The following is a 19,729-nucleotide window of genomic DNA, read 5'->3' on the forward strand; positions in this document are numbered from 1 at the left end:
GAGTATTTGTGGAGGCTGTCCCAGTTGCCTGGTGCCGTGCTCAGGGTTTGTGATAACTGGGGATAGAAGAGAATTATAGAAGTCTTATTTCTACCATGGAGGATCTTAGGGTCTCATCAGGAAGCTGGGTTTACATGATTCAAGGTGGCGGACCATGATGACCAAGTACAGAACAGTGACTGCTGTCACTAATACACACACAACAAGAATTCAGAGGAGGGGAGTGCTCAAGACACTCAGGCATGAGATAGGGGCTTCCTTCTAGGAGACTCTGAGGTACGAGGTCCCTCCCACCTTGGGTTGCTCCTGGGCTCTTACACCCTGAACTACCCCAGCAGAGCCACCATCCAGTGGCTCCATTCATGTACAACTTCCACCATATAATTAATATTCTTGAGAACCGCTGTGTGCCCAGCTCTGGGCTGTGAACGATCCAGAGAAATCAAAGACATGGTTTCTGAGTTCAAGTTGCTTTAGTCTATTTGGGGAGACAGGGAGAGACACATGGAGAGATGAAGGGTGGAGAGGCCAATGATGAGGGGGAGACTAACAAAAGGAGGAGCAATCAGGGTGGGCTGGAGGATCAGGGCGGGGGGGGCATGTAGGAGGAGCAAAAACTTTTGCAGGGACTTAGGATAGTGGAGCTGGGAATTGGGGGATGGGAGGGAGGTCACAGCAAGGTTGGCCAGGGTATGATGGGCTGAAAAAGGCCAGCTGGTAAAATCGGAAACAACCCAGATTGTCCAGCTAACAATGACTGGTTAAATGAATTATGGCATATTCACACAATGGAATAATAATGCAACTCTAAAAATCAATGAGTCAGCCGACTGTGTCCAGTTATCTACAAGATAAACTGATAAACTGTTAACAAAACCGTGTCTGTCTGTGTGTGTGTGTGTGTGTGTGTGTGTGTTACCATTTGGGGCAGGATACGTGTGATCATATTTGCTTGTATTTGCACAGAGAAACTATGGAAAGATACATAAGAAACTAGTAAAAGTAGTTACTGGGGGGAAGTGGGGGGAACTGGGCAAATGGAGTGGGAGGGAGAATTTTCACTGAACACCTTTTTACAGTTTCTAATTTTCAAACCATGGTAAATATATTTGCTGTTTAAAAATTAAAGAAAATGGGCTTCCCTGGTGGCGCAGTGGTTGGGAGTCCGCCTGCCGATGCAGGGGACGCGGGTTTGTGCCCCGGTCCAGGGGGATCCCACATGCCGCGGAGCGGCTGGGCCCGTGAGCCATGGCCGCTGGGCCTGTGCGTCCGGAGCCTGTGCTCCACAGCGGAAGGGGCCGCAGCAGTGAGAGGCCCGCGTACCGCAAAGAAAAAAAAAATTATAAAAGTAAAAATTAAAGAAAAAAATAACTCAGCAGGAGAGTTTAGTCTAGAAGTGTGGACCACCACGAACCAGCAGCCTCTGCATCATCTGGGATCTTACTAGAAATATAGGATCTCTGGCTCCATTCCAGACGTTGGGTAACCTCTCTGGGTCTCCGCCTGTTCTTCTGTAAAACAGGCTATTAATTTAAGGCCGTTATGAGATTCAGTGATCTGTTGCATTAAGGTACCCAGCAGAGGATCTGTACTTTAACAAGACCCCCAAGTGATTCAAGAGCATGTGAAGGTTTGAGAAGCTCAGGCCTAGAGTCAGTGGTTACCAGACAACGGAGCAGGCAAGGGTGACTGGTGGTAACAGCTGTGTATAAGGATCATCTAGCAGCTGGATGAAGGGCCAGGAGAAGGAGAAAGTGTAGGCTGAGGGGCTAAGAGAGGCTGCGTAATTGATCGGTTAATTGGTTAATCAGTTGGTATTGATTCAAGCAGGAGGGGATGTGGACACCATGCCGGTGGTAGAAACAGAAAGTAAAGTTGTTAGTTTGTGGGACATTTCTTAGGAAGAAAGGAAGGGCTTGGTAAACAGCTTGCATATAGGGAAGTAGAAAAAACGTCAGCAAGAACTCTGACCCCGTTTCCTCATCTGTAACATGGGAGTAATAACAGTCCCCCCCGTCTGAGGGTTGCTAAGAAGATGAAGTGAGATAAAGATGAAGTGAGATAAAGATGAAGTGAGATAAAGATGAAGTGAGATAAAGATGAAGTGAGATAAAGATGAAGTGAGATAAAGATGAAGTGAGATAAAGATGAAGTGAGATAAAGATGAAGTGAGAGAAAGATGAAGTGAGAGAAAGATGAAGTGAGATAAAGATGAAGTGAGAGAAAGATGAAGTGAGAGAAAGATGAAGTGAGAGAAAGATGAAGTGAGAGAAAGATGAAGTGAGAGAAAGATGAAGTGATAAAGATGAAGTGAGAGAAAGATGAAGTGAGAGAAAGATGAAGTGAGAGAAAGATGAAGTGAGAGAAAGATGAAGTGAGAGAAAGATGAAGTGAGAGAAAGATGAAGTGAGAGAAAGATGAAGTGAGAGAAAGATGAAGTGAGAGAAAGATGAAGTGAGAGAAAGATGAAGTGAGAGAAAGATGAAGTGAGAGAAAGATGAAGTGAGAGAAAGATGAAGTGAGAGAAAGATGAAGTGAGAGAAAGATGAAGTGAGAGAAAGATGAAGTGATAAAGATGAAGTGAGAGAAAGATGAAGTGAGAGAAAGATGAAGTGAGAGAAAGATGAAGTGAGAGAAAGATGAAGTGAGAGAAAGATGAAGTGAGAGAAAGATGAAGTGAGAGAAAGATGAAGTGAGAGAAAGATGAAGTGAGAGAAAGATGAAGTGATAAAGATGAAGTGAGAGAAAGATGAAGTGAGAGAAAGATGAAGTGAGAGAAAGATGAAGTGAGAGAAAGATGAAGTGAGAGAAAGATGAAGTGAGAGAAAGATGAAGTGAGAGAAAGATGAAGTGAGAGAAAGATGAAGTGAGAGAAAGATGAAGTGAGAGAAAGATGAAGTGAGAGAAAGATGAAGTGATAAAGATGAAGTGAGAGAAAGATGAAGTGAGAGAAAGATGAAGTGAGAGAAAGATGAAGTGAGAGAAAGATGAAGTGAGAGAAAGATGAAGTGAGAGAAAGATGAAGTGAGAGAAAGACGAAGTGAGAGAAAGACGAAGTGAGAGAAAGACGAAGTGAGAGAAAGACGAAGTGAGAGAAAGACGAAGTGAGAGAAAGACGAAGTGATAAAGATGAAGTGAGAGAAAGATGAAGTGAGAGAAAGATGAAGTGAGAGAAAGATGAAGTGAGAGAAAGATGAAGTGAGAGAAAGAGGAAGTGAGAGAAAGAGGAAGTGAGAGAAAGAGGAAGTGAGAGAAAGAGGAAGTGAGAGAAAGAGGAAGTGAGAGAAAGAGGAAGTGAGAGAAAGAGGAAGTGAGAGAAAGAGGAAGTGAGAGAAAGAGGAAGTGAGAGAAAGAGGAAGTGAGAGAAAGATGAAGTGAGAGAAAGATGAAGTGAGAGAAAGATGAAGTGAGATAAAGGATGTGAAGTGCTGGCACAGGGCCTGGCACCCAGGGGCCACTCCCCGAGTGTTTGTTCACTTCTCCTCCTTCTGGTCCCCTTGCTTTTGGGGTTAGTTTTGGTTGGGGATGGAGGGAAGGGGGGAACGAGAGTGACCCACGAACACCAGAAGCGTTGGAGGCTGCTGAGTCCGGACAGCAGGGCTCTCCCTGCCCTTACACCACCCATTTCACCCAGATTCCACTCCCATGTTGGTGCGTGAGGGGTGGGCAGCTTTGGAGGCTGAGTTCTCTGGAGCAGGCTTGGGGCCTGATTCTCTGTCCAGCTCAGCCTCCCAGACCATTGTAGCCCCGCTCCATCTAATGACAACACTTCACACCTGCTCCCCCAGGAAAAGAAACAGCCAAAAGCCCAATCCTGTGATTAAATCTCGGCTCAGCAATGACTTAGTCACCTCCAAGAGCCAACTTCACTGGCCGGCTCTGGAATGTGGCGTGGGATGAGGGCCTGGCAGGTGCAGTCTCCCCAGAGACCCAGCCAGGCCTTTGTTAGAGCTGTGGTCTCTCCTCCAACAAAGCCAAACACTCCTGGCTGGGGGAGTGCTCTCTGAGTGGGGGGAAGGCAGGCTGAGAGACCCTGAGAGTCACCTCATTCCCCGACCCAGGTCTCTGCAGCTAGCTCTGCAGGGGCAAAAGTCAAAACTCCCGTCATGCCAACTTCCACATGCCACTGAGCTGCAGCTCACCTCGTCCAGCCCCGTGTTCCAGGCTGGAGACACCTTCTACCAGACCAGCTCCTGAAACTGTCCCCTTCAGCCTGCAGGGCAGGGTGGGCTTCAATCCCCCCAACCTCGGCCTTCCTCTGGGCTGGGCAGGTGCCAGGAGGTGTGATCAGGCTGAGAGAAAGTCTGGCTGGTGTGGAATCCTACATCCTGAGAAGGGGGTCAGGGTCATTACCTGGTGCCTAAGAGTGTGAGGATCCAAGGTCCAGCCCTGGGTAGGGAGTGGTGTGTTAGGGGGTGCTGGGGAGAGACTCATTTCCCTTTGTAACCGTGGGCTCTGTGGATGGGACCATGGCACAGTGGGAAAGACCCTTGCTGGGGAATAGGTTTGAATCCTGACTGTGCTGTTTAGCAAGGGTGTGACCTTGGCTGAGTTACCACCTCCCTCTCTGAGCCTCAGTTTGTTCATCTGTAAAACAGGGGCTATTAATGCAGGTTTTTATGAGATTCAACGAGATAAGGGGTTAAGATACCCAACAGAGTCTTGACTCATGGTGATTCCTTAGTACCTACGTGCTCCTGCCCCGGTTCCCTACCCTGACTTTGGGCATGCAGATGCTAAACAGAGAAGAGCAAAGACAGAACAGAGGCCCTGAGAGTCTGCACAAGAGCAGTACCAATTCTACAAAGAACCTCCAGAAGGAACATTACACCGGGGCCCAGGAGACAGGGTGGGGCAGGTGTCTACAAGGTTACCTCGAAGGCCAGACCAAAACATCCCACTGTAAAACACATCCCACCATCTGAAATCATGTGTCTATGTTTAAAAAAAAAGATTGTTAAGTACAAAAGCAAAAAACCAAATTTCATGTAGATTGTGACTACAGGTAGATAAAGTGTATTTGTGAATGGCCAGGGGTTAGCAGGAAACAAGACTGTGGAGATGGCTCAGGGGGAATGCCAGGATTACATGTGGGATTTTTACTTTTCAGTAATGTGCTCTGTTCGTAGATCATTTGTTTTAACTTAAAATTCTACAAATAATAAAGAACATAATTTAGCACAGAATACATTTTCTTTTTTAAAAGAACACTGGATGGGGGTGGTGGTGGTGTGTGGAGATGTGGAGTCTAGTGGCTCTTCTGCCCCTAACCTCCCGTGAGACCATGGAGCCTTCCTGAGCCTCAGTCTCTCCATCTGTAAAATGGGATGGCGGGCTCCAATACTCAGGTGTAGTTTCTCATCTCCTTAAAGTGCTCATTGGCTTGCAGAGCAGAGGCAGAACAGCATATGAGGCTGTCTGGCCCTCCTGTATAGGGCGTCTCTGAGGAAAGTGAGGTGAGCACTGGGATACAGGAAGCATTTCCTGGGCATGGCTGTCTCCTCTGCACCAGTCCTGTGCTCTGGTGTGGGAGGTCTAGCCTTCAAGATCAGTCCCTACCCTCTAGGAATCAGCACAGCCCTGCAACACTTTTCACTTGTTCTGGAGACCAACACTTGAACAGGGACTTTGAGCCCTGGGTGCGTTTCCATGCGACCTCTCCTGGGTCCAGCTTGTGTGTGTGTGTGTGTGTGTGTGTGTGTGTGTGTCCCTGAGACCTGGAAGGATCAGCAGCTGCAACTACCATTCACTGAGCATCTTTTCTGTGTCAGACACGGGGGCCGAGTGTATTACGTGCATTAAGCCACTACCATCAAGTCAGCCCTGCAAGGAAGGGGCAATACACCCATTTTATGGATGGAGAAAAGAAGATTTCAAATGACATCTGCTCATACTCTATGACCAGTCAATTCTGTCTTAGGAGTAGGCCCCAGAGAAACCTTCACCCTGGTCCATAAAGGGACATGGATGTGATGTCATTGCAGTGCTGTTTGTGGGGATGGGGAACTGGAGACACCTGGGTGGAGAAGGGATACACAGCATTTGGAAGCAAGTAACTAGATAGCAACACAGATGGATCTTAAAAAACAGAATGTAGCGATCAAAGTAAACAACAGAATGAGGTCTAAAACACACAAAACCACTTACGTAAATGAACACTACTTGCACACAAAACAACAATATATATTTTGCAAACACATATGAACAAGAAGATACTCATTAAGCACATTTGAATGGTTGCCTCCGGTGGGGGTGGGTGGAGAGCATGGCTGGAGACTGGGGATAAAGAGGGAAAATTAATACAACAAGAGAGGAGGACTTCATGGACCAGTGGTGCTAATGCACCATGAAGTGAGCTGTAGGAATAATTCAGCCGCCTGTACTTGAAGTCCAGCAAGGGAAACTCACGTAAGGATCAGAGAGGTAAAGTAATTTGTCCAAATCACACAGCAGGTAAGGAGGAGTAGAGAGGATGTTTAAATAAGCAGGCTACCTCTAAGTAGCCTGCAAGGCAGTAGCAGGACCCTGAAAGCCACATGCCTGCACCTCAACAACAGAGGTGTGTGTGTGGCAAGGGGTGGGGGTGGTCTCTGGATCTTCCTGGGCTCCACAAGTCAGCCCTGAGTCTCACTAGCTCTTCCCATCCTTCCCAAACACCCACTGAGCGCTGTGGGGTACAGATCACGGTCCTCACCTTCCAGGAATTTTTTTTTTTTTTTTTGTGGTACGCAGGCCTCTCACTGTTGTGGCCTCTCCAATTGCAGAACACAGGCTCCGGACGCGCAGGCTCAGCGGCCATGGCTCACGGGCCCAGCCGCTCCGCGGCATGTGGGATCTTCCCGGACCGGGGCACGAACCCGTGTTCCCTGCATCGGCAGGCGGACTCTCAACCACTGAGCCACCACTGCGCCACTCTCAACCACAGCCCACCTTCCGGGAATTTTGATGAGGAATAAAATGATCTCACGCTGGGAGTGCGGCAGAGAAGTCAGAAAGGGTGGGCTTCCAGGAGACAGGACTGATTCCGTGCTGTCTGCAGCTTAGAAATGATAATAATAATATAACTCAGCACCTACCATGCAGCGGGCCCTGCTCCAAGCTCCCGTTCCCTCGTTCCCACCCTCTCCCAAGCAAGATATCATCTGCCCAGAGCCTTGGAGATCCCCGAACAGAGGCTCTGGCAGGGCTGCTCTTCCTCCCCTTCCTCCCTGCCTGCCTCCGCTCCTGGCCTCTCCCAGCGTCCTCAGAAATTAGGGGTCATTACCATCAGGGCTCACACCTGATGGTCATTACCTCAGATCTCACAATCTGAGCAGAGCGCACAAGTCATCCACACCTCAACCCCCAATCTGCCTGTGGGTCCCAAAGTCTACCCCGTGCCCGACAGTCAGTGCTGACACAGTTCCAGGAAGGAAACAAGCCCTGGGCCCAGCCCAAGCCAGTGGGCTGAGGGCAGGAAGTCGCCAGCTTACTTGGCCTCTGCCACCCTGGGCCTCCACCTTTCCTCCCCCACTGACCCAGGGCACTCCTGCATTTCTGACACATTCCTGGAAGGCGCCCACCAAGTCTGGTGTTGGGGAGACGGGACCCTAAGGAGGTGTGTGTGGGGAGGGGTCAGGTTTTGAAGATGGGGAGAGGACAGCCCATTCAGCCACCTACCCCTCAAAGCAATTACCCACCCAAACATAATAAAAACTAATAGTTATTGAGTGTTCACTCTGTGCCAGGTACTGTCCTAAATGTTCTGCCCAACTCTATTAGTTAGGGACCTTTAGCCCAACCATTTTACAGATGAGCAAACAGAAGTACAGAGAGGTCAATTACTTGCCCAATGTCACACAACTGGTGAAATGGTAGAGCCAGGATTCAAGCTCAGAAAGTCTGGCTCCTGGGCCTGCAATCCCATCCTCTATACCACAGCAACCCACCATCGATCCACTCATTGACCATCTGCCCATCCACTCAGCCATGGCCACCCCACCCAGCCACCTGTCTACCCACCTATCCATCCATCCCTTCATCTCCTAACCCCCTGTTTGAAGTGGTCCAGGAAAGGCAACAGCAAATATTGAATACAAAGGCTTAGAGGGGAGAGAGCAGGGCATTTAAAAAATATATTTATATATACATTTATTTAGGCTGCACCAGGTCTTAGTTGTGGCACGTGGAATCTTCGTTGCGGTACGTGGAATCTTCGTTGCGGTATGCGGGATCTTCAATTGCCATGCAGGATCTTCTGGTTGTGGCATGTGAACTCTTAGTTGCGGCATGCATGCGGGATCTAGTTCCTCCACTAGGGATTGAACCTGGCCCCCCTGCATTGGGAGCACAGACTCTTACCCACTGGACCACCAGGGAAGTCCCAGGGCATGTTTAAGAAAGTAGCTACTGCATAGAGTGAGGGAAAAGATAACAAGAGATGAGACTAAGAAGGTGACCAGGGCTCAAATCAGGAGGGTCTGCCCATCCACCATCTATCCACCTGCCCACATCCATCCACCTGCCCATCCACTCTCCCACTCCTTTGTCTGTCCATCCATGGGTTCATGTGTCCATCCATCATCCATCCATCCATCCATCCATTCATCCACCTGGGGATAAGCCAGGCTCCAGGTGACTAAGCTCCACCCCACCCATCCTTCATCTCTGTACTTTTTTTTTGTTTTTTTGCAGTACACAGGCCTCTCACTGTTGTGGCCTCTCCCGTTGCAGAGCACAGGCTCTGGACGCGCAGGCTCAGTGGCCATGGCTCACGGGCCCAGCCGCTCTGCGGCATGTGGGATCTTCCCGGACCGGGGCACGAACCCGTGTCCCCTGCATCGGCAGGCGGACTCCCAACCACTGCGCCACCAGGGAAGCCCCATCTCTGTACTTTAGAAGGCAGATAGAAAGAGAGGAAGAAAGGGAATGGAGAGTTGGCTGGGTACATTTATTCCCCGTCAGTGATTTCTTGTGAAATCATGAGAAACATGAGGGCGCTGGAGGAATATTAGGACTGCTGGAGGCACCTGAACAACTAGGATGCTTTCCTCCTCTCTCCACTCACCCCACTACCCACAGCTCAAAGGTCCTGGGAATTGTGGGAAGAAGGAAGTGCAGAGTGAGTCAGTATCAAGGTTGTAAGACCCATCCAGACCTTAAAACTTCAGCCCTCAGCCCTGCCCCTGTATCTCCTTAGGAAGATAGAAGGAATTGTGTTGTCAAAGAGGGGTCACAATGCCCCAGCCCTATATAATTCTCCCTAACTTGGCATCCCAGTACCCTCTCAAGAGTCCCTGAAAACCTCTGGAGCCCCTGCCCACCAGAAATTCCATCTCTTCACCAAGGCAGGCCCTGGTCAAGGATGTCCCAGGTAGGATGACATCACAGTGTTGGATTAGGGCAGCCCAAGGTCACAAGAAGTTTGATTGGCAGAAAGGAGCATGAAGGCCCCAGCCAGGCCCACCTGTGAGGCTGGGAGCTGAAGGCCTCTTACAAAAGGCTTAGGTGCCAGGGACACTGCCTGACTCTTGTTCCCCAACTGTGGAGCTGTCATTGTCTCCCGGGAGGAGGCGGAGGCAGGCAGGAGTGGGCTACCATCAATTTCTCTGGTTCCTGCCCCTTCACTTCCCCGAGAGGCTTCCTGGACTGTTAGTTTGCATGGCCCCACCTCCTAGGCAAAGTTGTGACACGTGATAATGCTGGCAAACGTTTACTGAGTGCTGAAGAGGTCTAGTTACCTTGCCGAGAATATCTCATTAATTCATGGTAACCCTATGAGATAGATTCTCTTGTTATTCCCACTTCATAGATGGGAAAACAGGCACAGGGGGAATTCCCTGGTGGTCCAGTGGTTAAGACTCCGTGCTTCCACTGCAGTGGGCACGGGTTCGATCCCTGGTTAGGGAACTAAGATCCTGCACTCTGTGCGGTGTGGCCAAAAAAAAAAAATTTGTGGAAGAGCTGGTACCCAGTGGGTGGTGGAGCTGGAATTTAAATTCCAGGCCGTCCTGCTACAGGGCCCCCTGAGGGAGCTGAGACCCCCGCTAGGCCTTCCCATTGACTCCCTTCAAAGTCCCCCTTGTCCCCACTGCAGGCAAATATGTGCTCATAAAGGTTCAGGGGGGTGTGTCGACACCTCGGTGTAGGAGCTGGACAAGGCTGATGATAATTACCATTTGCTTTTACAGCTCCCGAGACTCATCACCCCCGCGCCCCGCCGCACCACAAGCTGGTGCAGTAGATAGCCTTATTAGCCCCATTTTGCAGATGAGGCAAGTAAAACTCAAAGAGGTTCAGCGACTTGCCCAAGGATGCCTGACCTGTAAGGGCAGAGTCCGGTCCTGAGCTCAGCCTTCAAACTTCAAAGGCCAGGCACATTTCCAGTACCAGGTGCCCTGGGAGCCTTCACCAGCTGCCTCACCCAATGCTGTTGGCACTTTCACAGGGCACAGGCCTTCCCTGAAAAAGCGAGGTGTTAATGGTGGAGTGTCAGGCATGGGCTAGGCCAGCAGATGGGCAGGGGGTCTGAAGTATTTGGGCGGACAGACATATCACAATGAGGTCTTCTTGCCCTATTCAGAAAGTGGCACCCTTGAGTCTCTCTCTTCCCCATTCTACATCCTGGTATAAGGGGAAAACATATACACTGTATATCTAAAAGGCCTTGGTGGAAGTCATAGCGGGAGGGGGTCAGATTCTTTCTTTTGGCTCTAACTCAAAACCCAATTGAAACAGGGTAGTGCGATTCAGAAGGGAGGGAAGGGGCTGGTGGGACCCCCTCCTTACCCTTTAAGCTTCATTGCCCCACCCCCCATCCCCCATAGAACAGGAGGAATGGGAGGCTTAAGGCTGCAGGAAGCAGATAGGGGAGATGGGGATCTTCCTTCAACCTCTAAACCCGTTTTCTCAACCTTGGCACTCACTACTGACCTTGTGAGCCGATCATTCCTTGTGGGGGCGGGGGTGGGGATGTGTGGCTGTGTGCTGACCTGTGCAGTGTGGGATGTTTAGCAGCGTCCTGGCCTCTAGACACCAGTAGCACCCCCCAGTAGTGACCACCAAAAATGTCTCCCGGCATTGCCAAATGTCCCCTGGGAGGGGGGAATACACCCAGTTTTGAACCACTTCTCTAAGTCTCTCACACACACACACACACACACACACACACACACACACACACACACACACACACACACACACACACACACACACGCTGTGCATTTGACAGGGAGGACCTCCTGAGAGGGGAGCAGATGGTTAAATGAAACCAGATGTTAACCTGGAAAATATGCAGTCGGGCCCCACCCTCCCTCCTGGGCTGGCCGGATGGGGTGTTCTCAGCCCTCTGAGCTTAGTCACCTGGAGCCTGGCTGGGCCCCCGGAAGGGGCAGGGCAAGGCTGGGACTGCCTGGGCCTCCTCCTCCCCACCTCCCCTCCCTCCCCCTCCCTCCCTCCCTCCCCCTCCCCCTCCCTCCCCCTCCCCCTCCCTCCCTCCCTCCCCCTCCCCTCCCTCCCCCTCCCTCCCCCCTCCCTCCCCCATCCACTTCCTCTTCCACTCCCCCTCCACCTCCTCTTCCACTCCCCCTCCTCCTCCTTTCTCTCTTCCTCCTCCGTCTCCCCTTCCCTGGGGCTGTCCCTCTGCCCCGGTTTCTGTGTGGGTCTAGTCCCTGGATGTCCTGGGGGTCCTGGGTCCCCCTAACCAGGGCCCCAAGTGTAGGGGCAGCAGCAGCAGCTGGGGCATAACTGACGGGAGACCCAGGCCCTGGGCTGGGGTAGAGAGGGAGGGGAAGGTTCAAATCCCGGTTCCTGCACTAACTGGTCACTAGTTGTGCGACTTCTTCAAGGTTCTTACACGCCACTCACTAACTGTGTGAACTTAGGCAAAGTTTAGATTCCTCTGAGCCTCAGTTTCTGCATTTGAAATATGGGAGTAACATCTCAAAATGGCTCTTCTGGGTTTTTGCAGAGCTCAGTGGTTAGCACTTGGTAGATTCTCAATCCTGTTAGCAAAGAGCGTTGCCCTTCCCCCTGTAGGAAGATCCCCCCCGACCAACTCTTCTGAAAGCACATGCCTCTGTCACCCCTCACACCAGCTCCCGAGCCTCAGGTGCAGGGTCCAGGTGGCCAAGACTGCTGGGGAGCAGGGGCTGGTAGGGGGTGGGGCCTCTGCAGTTCCTTCACCTCTGTGGCCACAGGATGAGCCTTCCCGGGGTGTCAGGAGGACCAGAACCTCAGTATCATGCTTTTTTTGGGGGTGTGTGTGCTGTGTTGGGTCCTGTTGCTGCGTGCGGGCTTTCTCTAGTTGTGGCGAGTGGGAGCTACTCTTCGTTCCAGTGCACGGTGTTCTCATTGCGGTGGCTTCTCTTGTTTTGGAGCATGGGCTCTAGGCGCGCGGGCTTCAGTAGTTGAAGCATGCAGGCTCAGTAGTTGTGGCGCAGGGGCTTAGTTGCTCCACGGCATGTGGGATCTTCCTGGATCAGGGCTCGAACCTGTGTCCCCTGCATTGGCAGGCAAATTCTTAACCACTGCGCCACCAGGGAAGTCCCCAGAATCATGCTTAACATGGAAAAAACCCAAGCCACTTCTGTGGCCCAGGTAAGGAAAATTCTGCAGGGCCAGTCCGTCAGCCTCAACACTGAGGATAAAGAAATTGTCATGGACTCTATAGCAGTGATTCTCACTGCCCTCAGGAGGCACTGGCAATGGGAGAGACATTCTTGGCTGTCACAATTGGGAGGGGGGGCTACTGGCATCTAGTGGGAAGAGGCCAGAGCTGATGCTAAACATACTTCATTGAAGGACAGCCCCACAGCAAAGATTTATCCAGCCCAAAGTGTTAGTGGTGCCGAGACCTGGGACCCCTGCTGCCCAGGGTTTCATATTTGTGTTCATGTGTGTAGTGTCTCTGTTACTTCCACACCCAGAGCCTGGTTCACAAGAGGAGCTCAGGAATCGTTTTGCACAAAAGGATGGAGCAACTGCTGTCACATCCTCAGCTGCACTAAGAGCGAATTCATAGAATAAACCTCACATTCGCGGTGTGTCATCCTGTCCGTGCAGGGTCCACAGACCCGGAACCAAAATCCAGCATTCAAAACCCCGAGTGTCCCTGCCAAACTGAGGCGCTGGGCTGCCCTCTCTCACCAGTGAGCCTGAGGGCTGGGGAGGGGCCACCTTGACTGCTCGCCTGCCGCCCAGCACCCCTGGCAAGGGCTCAGCAAGGTGACAGAATGAGGACAGAAATGCATAGGCAGGCCCTGCCCCACAGTGCTGTGGATACGGCAGTACACGCTGTGGAGTACAGGGTGTGGTCCCTGGGGTCAGCCAGGCCTGGGTTCCCATGGCAGCCTGGCTCCTTACCAGCCACGTGACCCTAAACACGGGAATAACCTCCTTATTTCAGTTTTCTCAATTACAAATGGGGCTAATAATATACCTTCCTTAAAGGGTTAATGTGAGGGGTCACTTAAAGAGCTTGGCGCAGTGCTCATAAATGGCGGTGAAAAACGATCGTTGATTATCACTGTCATACCTCATTTCCAGTGCTTGCCCCTCTGCTTGTCCCTGCGTCCCAAGGCTGAGCCTGGACGAGTCTGGGAAGACTGATGATGGCTCGTGCGCTCATCCCTCTCTCCAGCTTATCTCTGTGCCAGCACTGGGTTAAGCCCCAGGGACGCAGGTCCTGACCGCTGGGAGCAGTTTACAGGCTGTTGGGACATTAGCAAGAGCCCGGAAGGACCACAATTTGGGATTAAGATGAGGCAAGCACGGCACCTAGGGCGCAAAATATTGTGATTTGTAGCCTGGGGGAGTGGGACAGAGCCACCTGACACTCAGGCGTCTCATCCTTTGGGTTGGACCGTCACGGCTATGAAGATCCCTAGTGAAGGGTATCCAGTAGCTGGGAGATCGTGTGGGGAGTTCAAAGGTAAGTACGACGATTCGGTCACAGGATGGCCAAGGTGTGTGGTGGACAGAGGAGCCAATAAATGTCAGTACCATGTGATAAAGGTGGCCATGGGGCCCTCCTAGGAGGGTGGACCTCCATACCCAATCAACCGAGAGTGGTTAAGTAGAGCAGGCATTGTTGGGTAGGAGACACACTCTGTAACGATGAGAGGTGTTCTGGAATAGAATGGGCTGGCTGGCTGCTGGGAAGGCCAGCAACCTCTTACTGGAATCCAATTATGTTGAACCAATAGTTATCGAGTGCTCACTCAATGCCTTGGCCTGGAGTACGAGAAGGAATAGGATTTTAGAGGCTGCTATGTCACGGGTAAGGGTAAGAGAGCACTGCTTTTTAAGGGGCTCAGGGCTGAACAGGAAAGAGTTTCCCTGATGGGTGGGAGTGAGGGCACACTAGTCTGGGGGGACAGCCTGAGCTAAGACATGACGCCTGGAAGGACCAGATGTGACCAGGAAGTCACAGGCAGACCGTGACTGAATACAGGATTGGGGGAGCCCTGTCCTTACAGGTCTTGCCTTCCAGGGTGGGGGCCTTGGCTTTTATTTTCTGGGCAGCAGAGAGCAAAAGATGCTTTGAGGACAAGCCATACGTTCTGGCCATTAATATAGAAAGATTAATTCGGTGTGAGTGTGAAGTGCAGGCTGAAAAGGCAAGAGATGAGGAAGCAGAAGCCTTGGTAGAAAGCTGGAGTAACCCTGTGGGAGAGGGGATGGATGCCTGATGGAGCGGTGGCAGAGGACAGGGAGAGGAGGATGTGGGGGACATCGATGGACAGACTGGATGCATGGGAAAGGAGTTCCCTGGTGACCTAGTGGTTGGTTCAATCCCTGGTTGGGGACCTAAGATCCTGCAAGCCTGGCGGTGTAGCCAAAAAGAAAAAAAAAAGACTGGATGCAGGGGGAAGGGGCAGGGGCTGGGGGCGGTTTGAGGAATAACTCCCAGGTTCCCAGCCTCTGAGCTGGCCTATGTCTTTAAGAAGCAAACTGAGGTCTGTAGAAGCAGGGTCAGGTCAGTGGACCTTGAAGGCCTTTCCCTACCTGGAGGTGTCTGGCTCCAGGGTCAGCAGAGCTCCAGGGCGGCTCTGTGGGCTTCTGACCAGTGCCCCTGTCCCCTCCCTCCTGCCTCTGGCCCTCGCGGTCAAAGTCCCGGTGTCCGATGCTCCAGCTCTCCCCTTCTTTCCTTCCTCCCAGGACTCACAGAAACCCTCAGTATTCAGCCATGGGCCGAAGATGCCATCAGGCAAAAAGGTGAAGGCTCCACGCTGTCCCCTGTCCAGGTCGTGGAAGCAGGACCATGAACAGACTCTGGCGGAGGCCTATGTGCCGGTGGTGGTGGACCCCAGGGGGCAGAACCCGAACAAGCTCAGGTTCAATTTCTACACCTCCCAGTACTCCAACACCCTGAACCCCTTCTACACCTTGCAGAAGCCTACCTGCGGCTCCCCGTACCGCCGGGACACCGACCACACCCGCAAGCGCTTCGACGTGCCTCCTGCCAACCCGGTCTTGTGGCGCTCGTAGACCTGTGCCAGTCAGAAGCCCCCTACCCTGCACCCTCACCGCCATGATCCCGGGTCCCAGAGGGGAAGGGCTGCTCCCTCCTGGAGGAGCAGAAAGTGTCTGGGCTAGGACGGCTGTGCCCTGCCCACTGTCAACAATGGCAAAGGAGGTCTCACTTCTCAGCAGCAATTAAAGTTTGTCCTGCCTTTCCCTGGCATCTGAATGGGTGGCCGTGGGTGGGTAGACTGAGGCCACAGGGGTGTCGTAAGCAATGTTATGTCCAGAGGTGCCTGAAGACTTGGAAAGACTTGATTCTCGTCACCTCACCCCAAGAGTAACCCCAACTCCCCTCCAGAGCCTGAGTCCCAAGCAAAGTCCATACTGGCCACGCCCTCCCCGTGGCCCAGGCTTGGCAAGCCATCCAACAACAAGAAAGAGATACATCAACTGACCATGACAGGGGGTTGGAGCAGCCCCTGGAGAATGGGGAAGTCCTGTAGGGAGCAAACCCGGTCTCCAGGGGGCCTCCTCTCCAGCCCTAGTTTTACATAAAACCACCTCTTCTGACTTGTAATTTGTTGGCGAGGGATGGATTTCCCATCTCAAGTCTCACCTCTGGTCCAGCAGAACTGACTCTGAGGTGAGGTAGGCCATGGGCCATGGTTCATGGAGAAGGGGGATGAAGCCAGAGGGCACTTGAGCTCAGTGAGCTCTGGTCACTGCCACCCAGGCCTGGATCCGATGGCCTGCCGGCACCAGCTCAGACCAGCCTGTGACAGCTGACTGTGGACATCTCCCAACTCCTCAACCAGTGACTTCCTGCTGGTAGCTTGAAATCAGCCGTGGTGGAAGTGTTTACACCACGGAAACCAGCAAACACCTATAAAGTGGGGTTTCTTTTTTTCCAGAGAGTCAGTGGTTAAATTCACCACTGGGTGAATCCAACTGGTTTCATGTCTAGGATTCACATCCCCTTCTAGGTAGCGTGGCGTATTCAGTGGAGCATTCTTCTAGAGCACAAGAGGCTGGGGCTGGTGTGGGGTGAAGGGACAGGATGCTGAGGACCCAGACCAGCAGCCAGTGCTTGGCCAGGCTGCCCTGGATACCCTTCCTAAAAAGAAGATGGTAAGTGGAGAGAAAGGGCGAGAGGGCCTCCTAAATATCACCTAACAGCGAAGAATCCAGTTTCTTCTGTGCGTTCGAGGTAGGCTGTCTTTCAAGGTAGAAGCTTTCCTCCAATGTCTGGTGATCCTAGGCTGGAAGCAGGCCATTTGACATCTGTACCAAGTCTCTCCTGCCTGGTTGTCATTCAAGGAACCAGTGTGAGAAGGAGCTTGCGGGGGGCGGTGGGGGTGTCACTTTTCATCAACCCTTAACGTCCCGGTTTCCAGAGCGGCTCTTCTCTCTTCCTGAGCTGGACATAGGGGCTAGGGCCTCTCCAGTTCAAAACTCCAGAATAATCGTCCACCAGGGTCAGGAGATAGACGCCTGGAGATGTCAGTTCCGCTGCTTTGAGGAGGGCATCCGGGAAGCCAGTCGCTCCTGACACAAGCTTCCCACCGTCCTCCTATTTCCGCCGCACCTGTCCTGCACCCCAGCCCCCAGGGCACCTTCTGCGCCCACCTCGCGGAGCCCGAGGAGCCCTGCGGCAGAAACAGGCTTTGTGTCTGTGCCAGCCTCCACACCCTCCTGCCCTTGGACAGCACTCGGCTTTCACCTTTGCGCACTCTGGTAAGACACCACTTGTCCGTCTGCCTTCTCTTGTCCAAAATTTTATTAGAACCTCTCATCTACTGTCTTCTTTTTCTTGGTCTCTGTGGATTTCTTTTGATAGCTTTTAGAAATGTATTGTCATTTCAGGGCGCTTTTGAAAAGAGGCAGAGATAACATGCAAGTTTTCAGTCTACATACAACCAAAAGTTATACCTCCTATCAATCATCCAACAGACACTGGGTGAACACCTAGTGCGGGCTGGGTCCTTGGGCTACAAAGATGAACAAGAATCACCTCTGCCCTCCCAAACCCGACAGCCTCGCTGGGCGGGGGCGGGGCCAGCATCTTCACTCCCCCAGCTGACGCCTCCTCCTCTCTCCTGGAGAAGGTCGCCGCCTTGAGGTTCACCTTGGTAGAGCAGCCTCCATGGACGCTTCCCGGGAACCTTCAGAGAAGCCGGCCCAGGTCCCAGGTCGGTCTGGGCGGAATAGTCCCAGGGGGCCAAGAACCTGTGCTCAGGGCTCTGTTGTGTTTCTGTGGAGGTGGCTAGTGGGCAGACGGGCAGCCTTGGAGGGGCTTGCCACCCCTCCCATCCCTTCTGGGCACGGCTTCTGCCTCTGCCCCTGCCCCACCTGCCTCCTCTCCTTGGCATCGTTCAGCCCGGTGGATCCTCTGACTCTGGTATGGCATCTGTCCCGGGAAGGAGTCCTGCGGACAGAGCAGCCAGGGGAGGCCACAGACCTCTCTCACGGGGCCACCGCATGAGCTGTCCGCTCCGCCCCGCTGTGCCCCTCTTGTGTATTCACCTCTTCCTGGATGCCTCGCTGTGGATCCCAGTCCTGCATGTCTTTGGGGGAAGGATGGAGAGCAGGACTGCTAAAGCCACCGAGCTCTGGGGTTGGGAAGCCGTGGGATTCCATTCCCATCCTGGGCTGGAGTCCGGAATGGCGCCCCACAACCGACAGGAGTGAGCTCCCTGTTGATGGGATTGCTCAAGCAGAGGGGCCACAGGGGAAGGTGCTGGACTGAGGGGCTTACAGGGTCCTCTAGCTCCAGTCAGGCTTTCCCCAGAGATTTAAAAACTTAGGCTAAAAGCAAGATGAGGAGGAGGAAAAACTTTGGTACCACCACTTAAAATGTTTGTGAACATTGTGTTGTTGAACATTGTGTTGTGTGTTGTGTGTTGTTCAAATGTGTTGTGAACATTGTGTTGTGTGCCTCTAATTTCTCTCGTCTCCCGTGGAAATAACAACACCCACCCCACAGGGCTGCCATGAGCTTATTCATCGAGCTTAGCATGGTGTCTTACACCTAATAGCTCCATCCTACGTTAGCTCTCTGTAATCCTTTCTTTAATCATGCATACATTCATTCATTCAGTCATGTTTTATTGAGCTCAAGCCCGTCAGTCAAATGTTATCTCAAAAAGGTAACTGGGGAGAGTTTAATGAGGGGACTATTCGCAGAGAAGCGGGCACGGTTAAGGGACTGGGGGTATGCCCAGGGGGTGGCACAGAGGAAGGCCCTTCTTACCCCTAAGCCTGAGGGGTAGAGGGAGGGGGTTTTGTCACAGGAGCTTGGAGACCTTCTGGCAGGAGCTGTAGCTGAAGGTCAAAGAAGACAACTGGGGCCCAAACTGTGACCCAGCAGGGAGGGAGGAGAACAGACACCAGCTTCTGTCTCTTTCCATCCTCCAGTCTCCTTCCAGTACTTCTCAATGGGCGAATCCAGACTGAAGCCAGAGGGCTGGGGAGCCCAGGTGATCCAGTCCACGGGGGTCAGCCTCCTGGCGCTCAGCGCAGACCCAGAAAGGTGGAGAAGGAGTGGGGAGGGGCAAACCGAACAACCAGCACACAACCATGTGGAATCCGTGGTACTAGGTGCTGGGAGGTTTTGAGAAATGAGTAAGACAGTCGTCTCTACCCGGGGAACTTGCTGGATTCTTGAGGGCAGGCTGGCAATAAACAGCTGCTTATAATTCCAGAAAGAAATGAGTGTTGTGTCTATGTTATCGTAGAAGTGTGACTGTCATAGACTCTAAGGTGATGTCCCATGATCTCCACCTCCTATTGGTCCTGCCTTTGTACAATCCCCTCCCTCTGTGACTTGCTTCTACTCTACAGAATATGGCAAAGCTGATGGGTGTCACTCCCTTGATTAGGTTCCATCATATAAAATTCCATTTTAGCAGATTAGAGGGAGATTCCCCTCGCTGGCTTGACAAAATAAGCATCTGTGTTGAGGAGCCCATGTAACAAGGAAATGTGGGCAGCTTCTAGAAACTTTAGGCAGCCTCTAGGACCCGAGAGTGCCCTCCAGACAATATCTAGCAGGAAGCCAGGGCCCTCAGTCCTAGAACTACAGGGAATGAATTCCACCAATGACCCGAATGAGGTGGGAGTGGATTCTTCCCCAGTCAAGCCTTCAGATGAAAACATAACCCAGACAACACCTTGATTCCAGCCTTGTGAGATCCTGGACAGAGGACCCCATTGAGCCAGGCTTGGACTCCTGGTCCTCAGGAACTATGGGGTAATAAATGTACATATTTTGAAGCTGCTGATTTTG

The 19,729-nt window shown here is 52.1% G+C and overlaps 1 protein-coding gene across 2 annotated transcripts in view; it reads left to right on the plus strand.

Moving 5' to 3' along the window:
- CIMIP3 (ciliary microtubule inner protein 3) overlaps positions 1-16,785 on the plus strand; it is a 19,872-nt gene extending 3,087 nt beyond the window's left edge. The window contains exons 1-2 of one of the 2 annotated variants that reach the window (XM_060162889.1): positions 14,089-14,263; positions 15,139-16,785. In XM_060162889.1, coding sequence (XP_060018872.1) covers positions 14,117-14,263; positions 15,139-15,468 — 477 coding nt within the window. In that variant the 5' untranslated portion in view covers positions 14,089-14,116 and the 3' untranslated portion in view covers positions 15,469-16,785. Of the gene's footprint in view, positions 1-14,088; positions 14,264-15,138 lie in introns of those variants that run through there. The other variant, XM_060162890.1, reaches the window with a different exon arrangement.
- The last annotated feature ends 2,944 nt before the right edge of the window (positions 16,786-19,729 follow it).

Source organism: Lagenorhynchus albirostris, chromosome 10 (genome assembly GCF_949774975.1).
Source record: "Lagenorhynchus albirostris chromosome 10, mLagAlb1.1, whole genome shotgun sequence".
Classification (NCBI taxonomy): Eukaryota; Metazoa; Chordata; class Mammalia; order Artiodactyla; family Delphinidae; genus Lagenorhynchus; species Lagenorhynchus albirostris.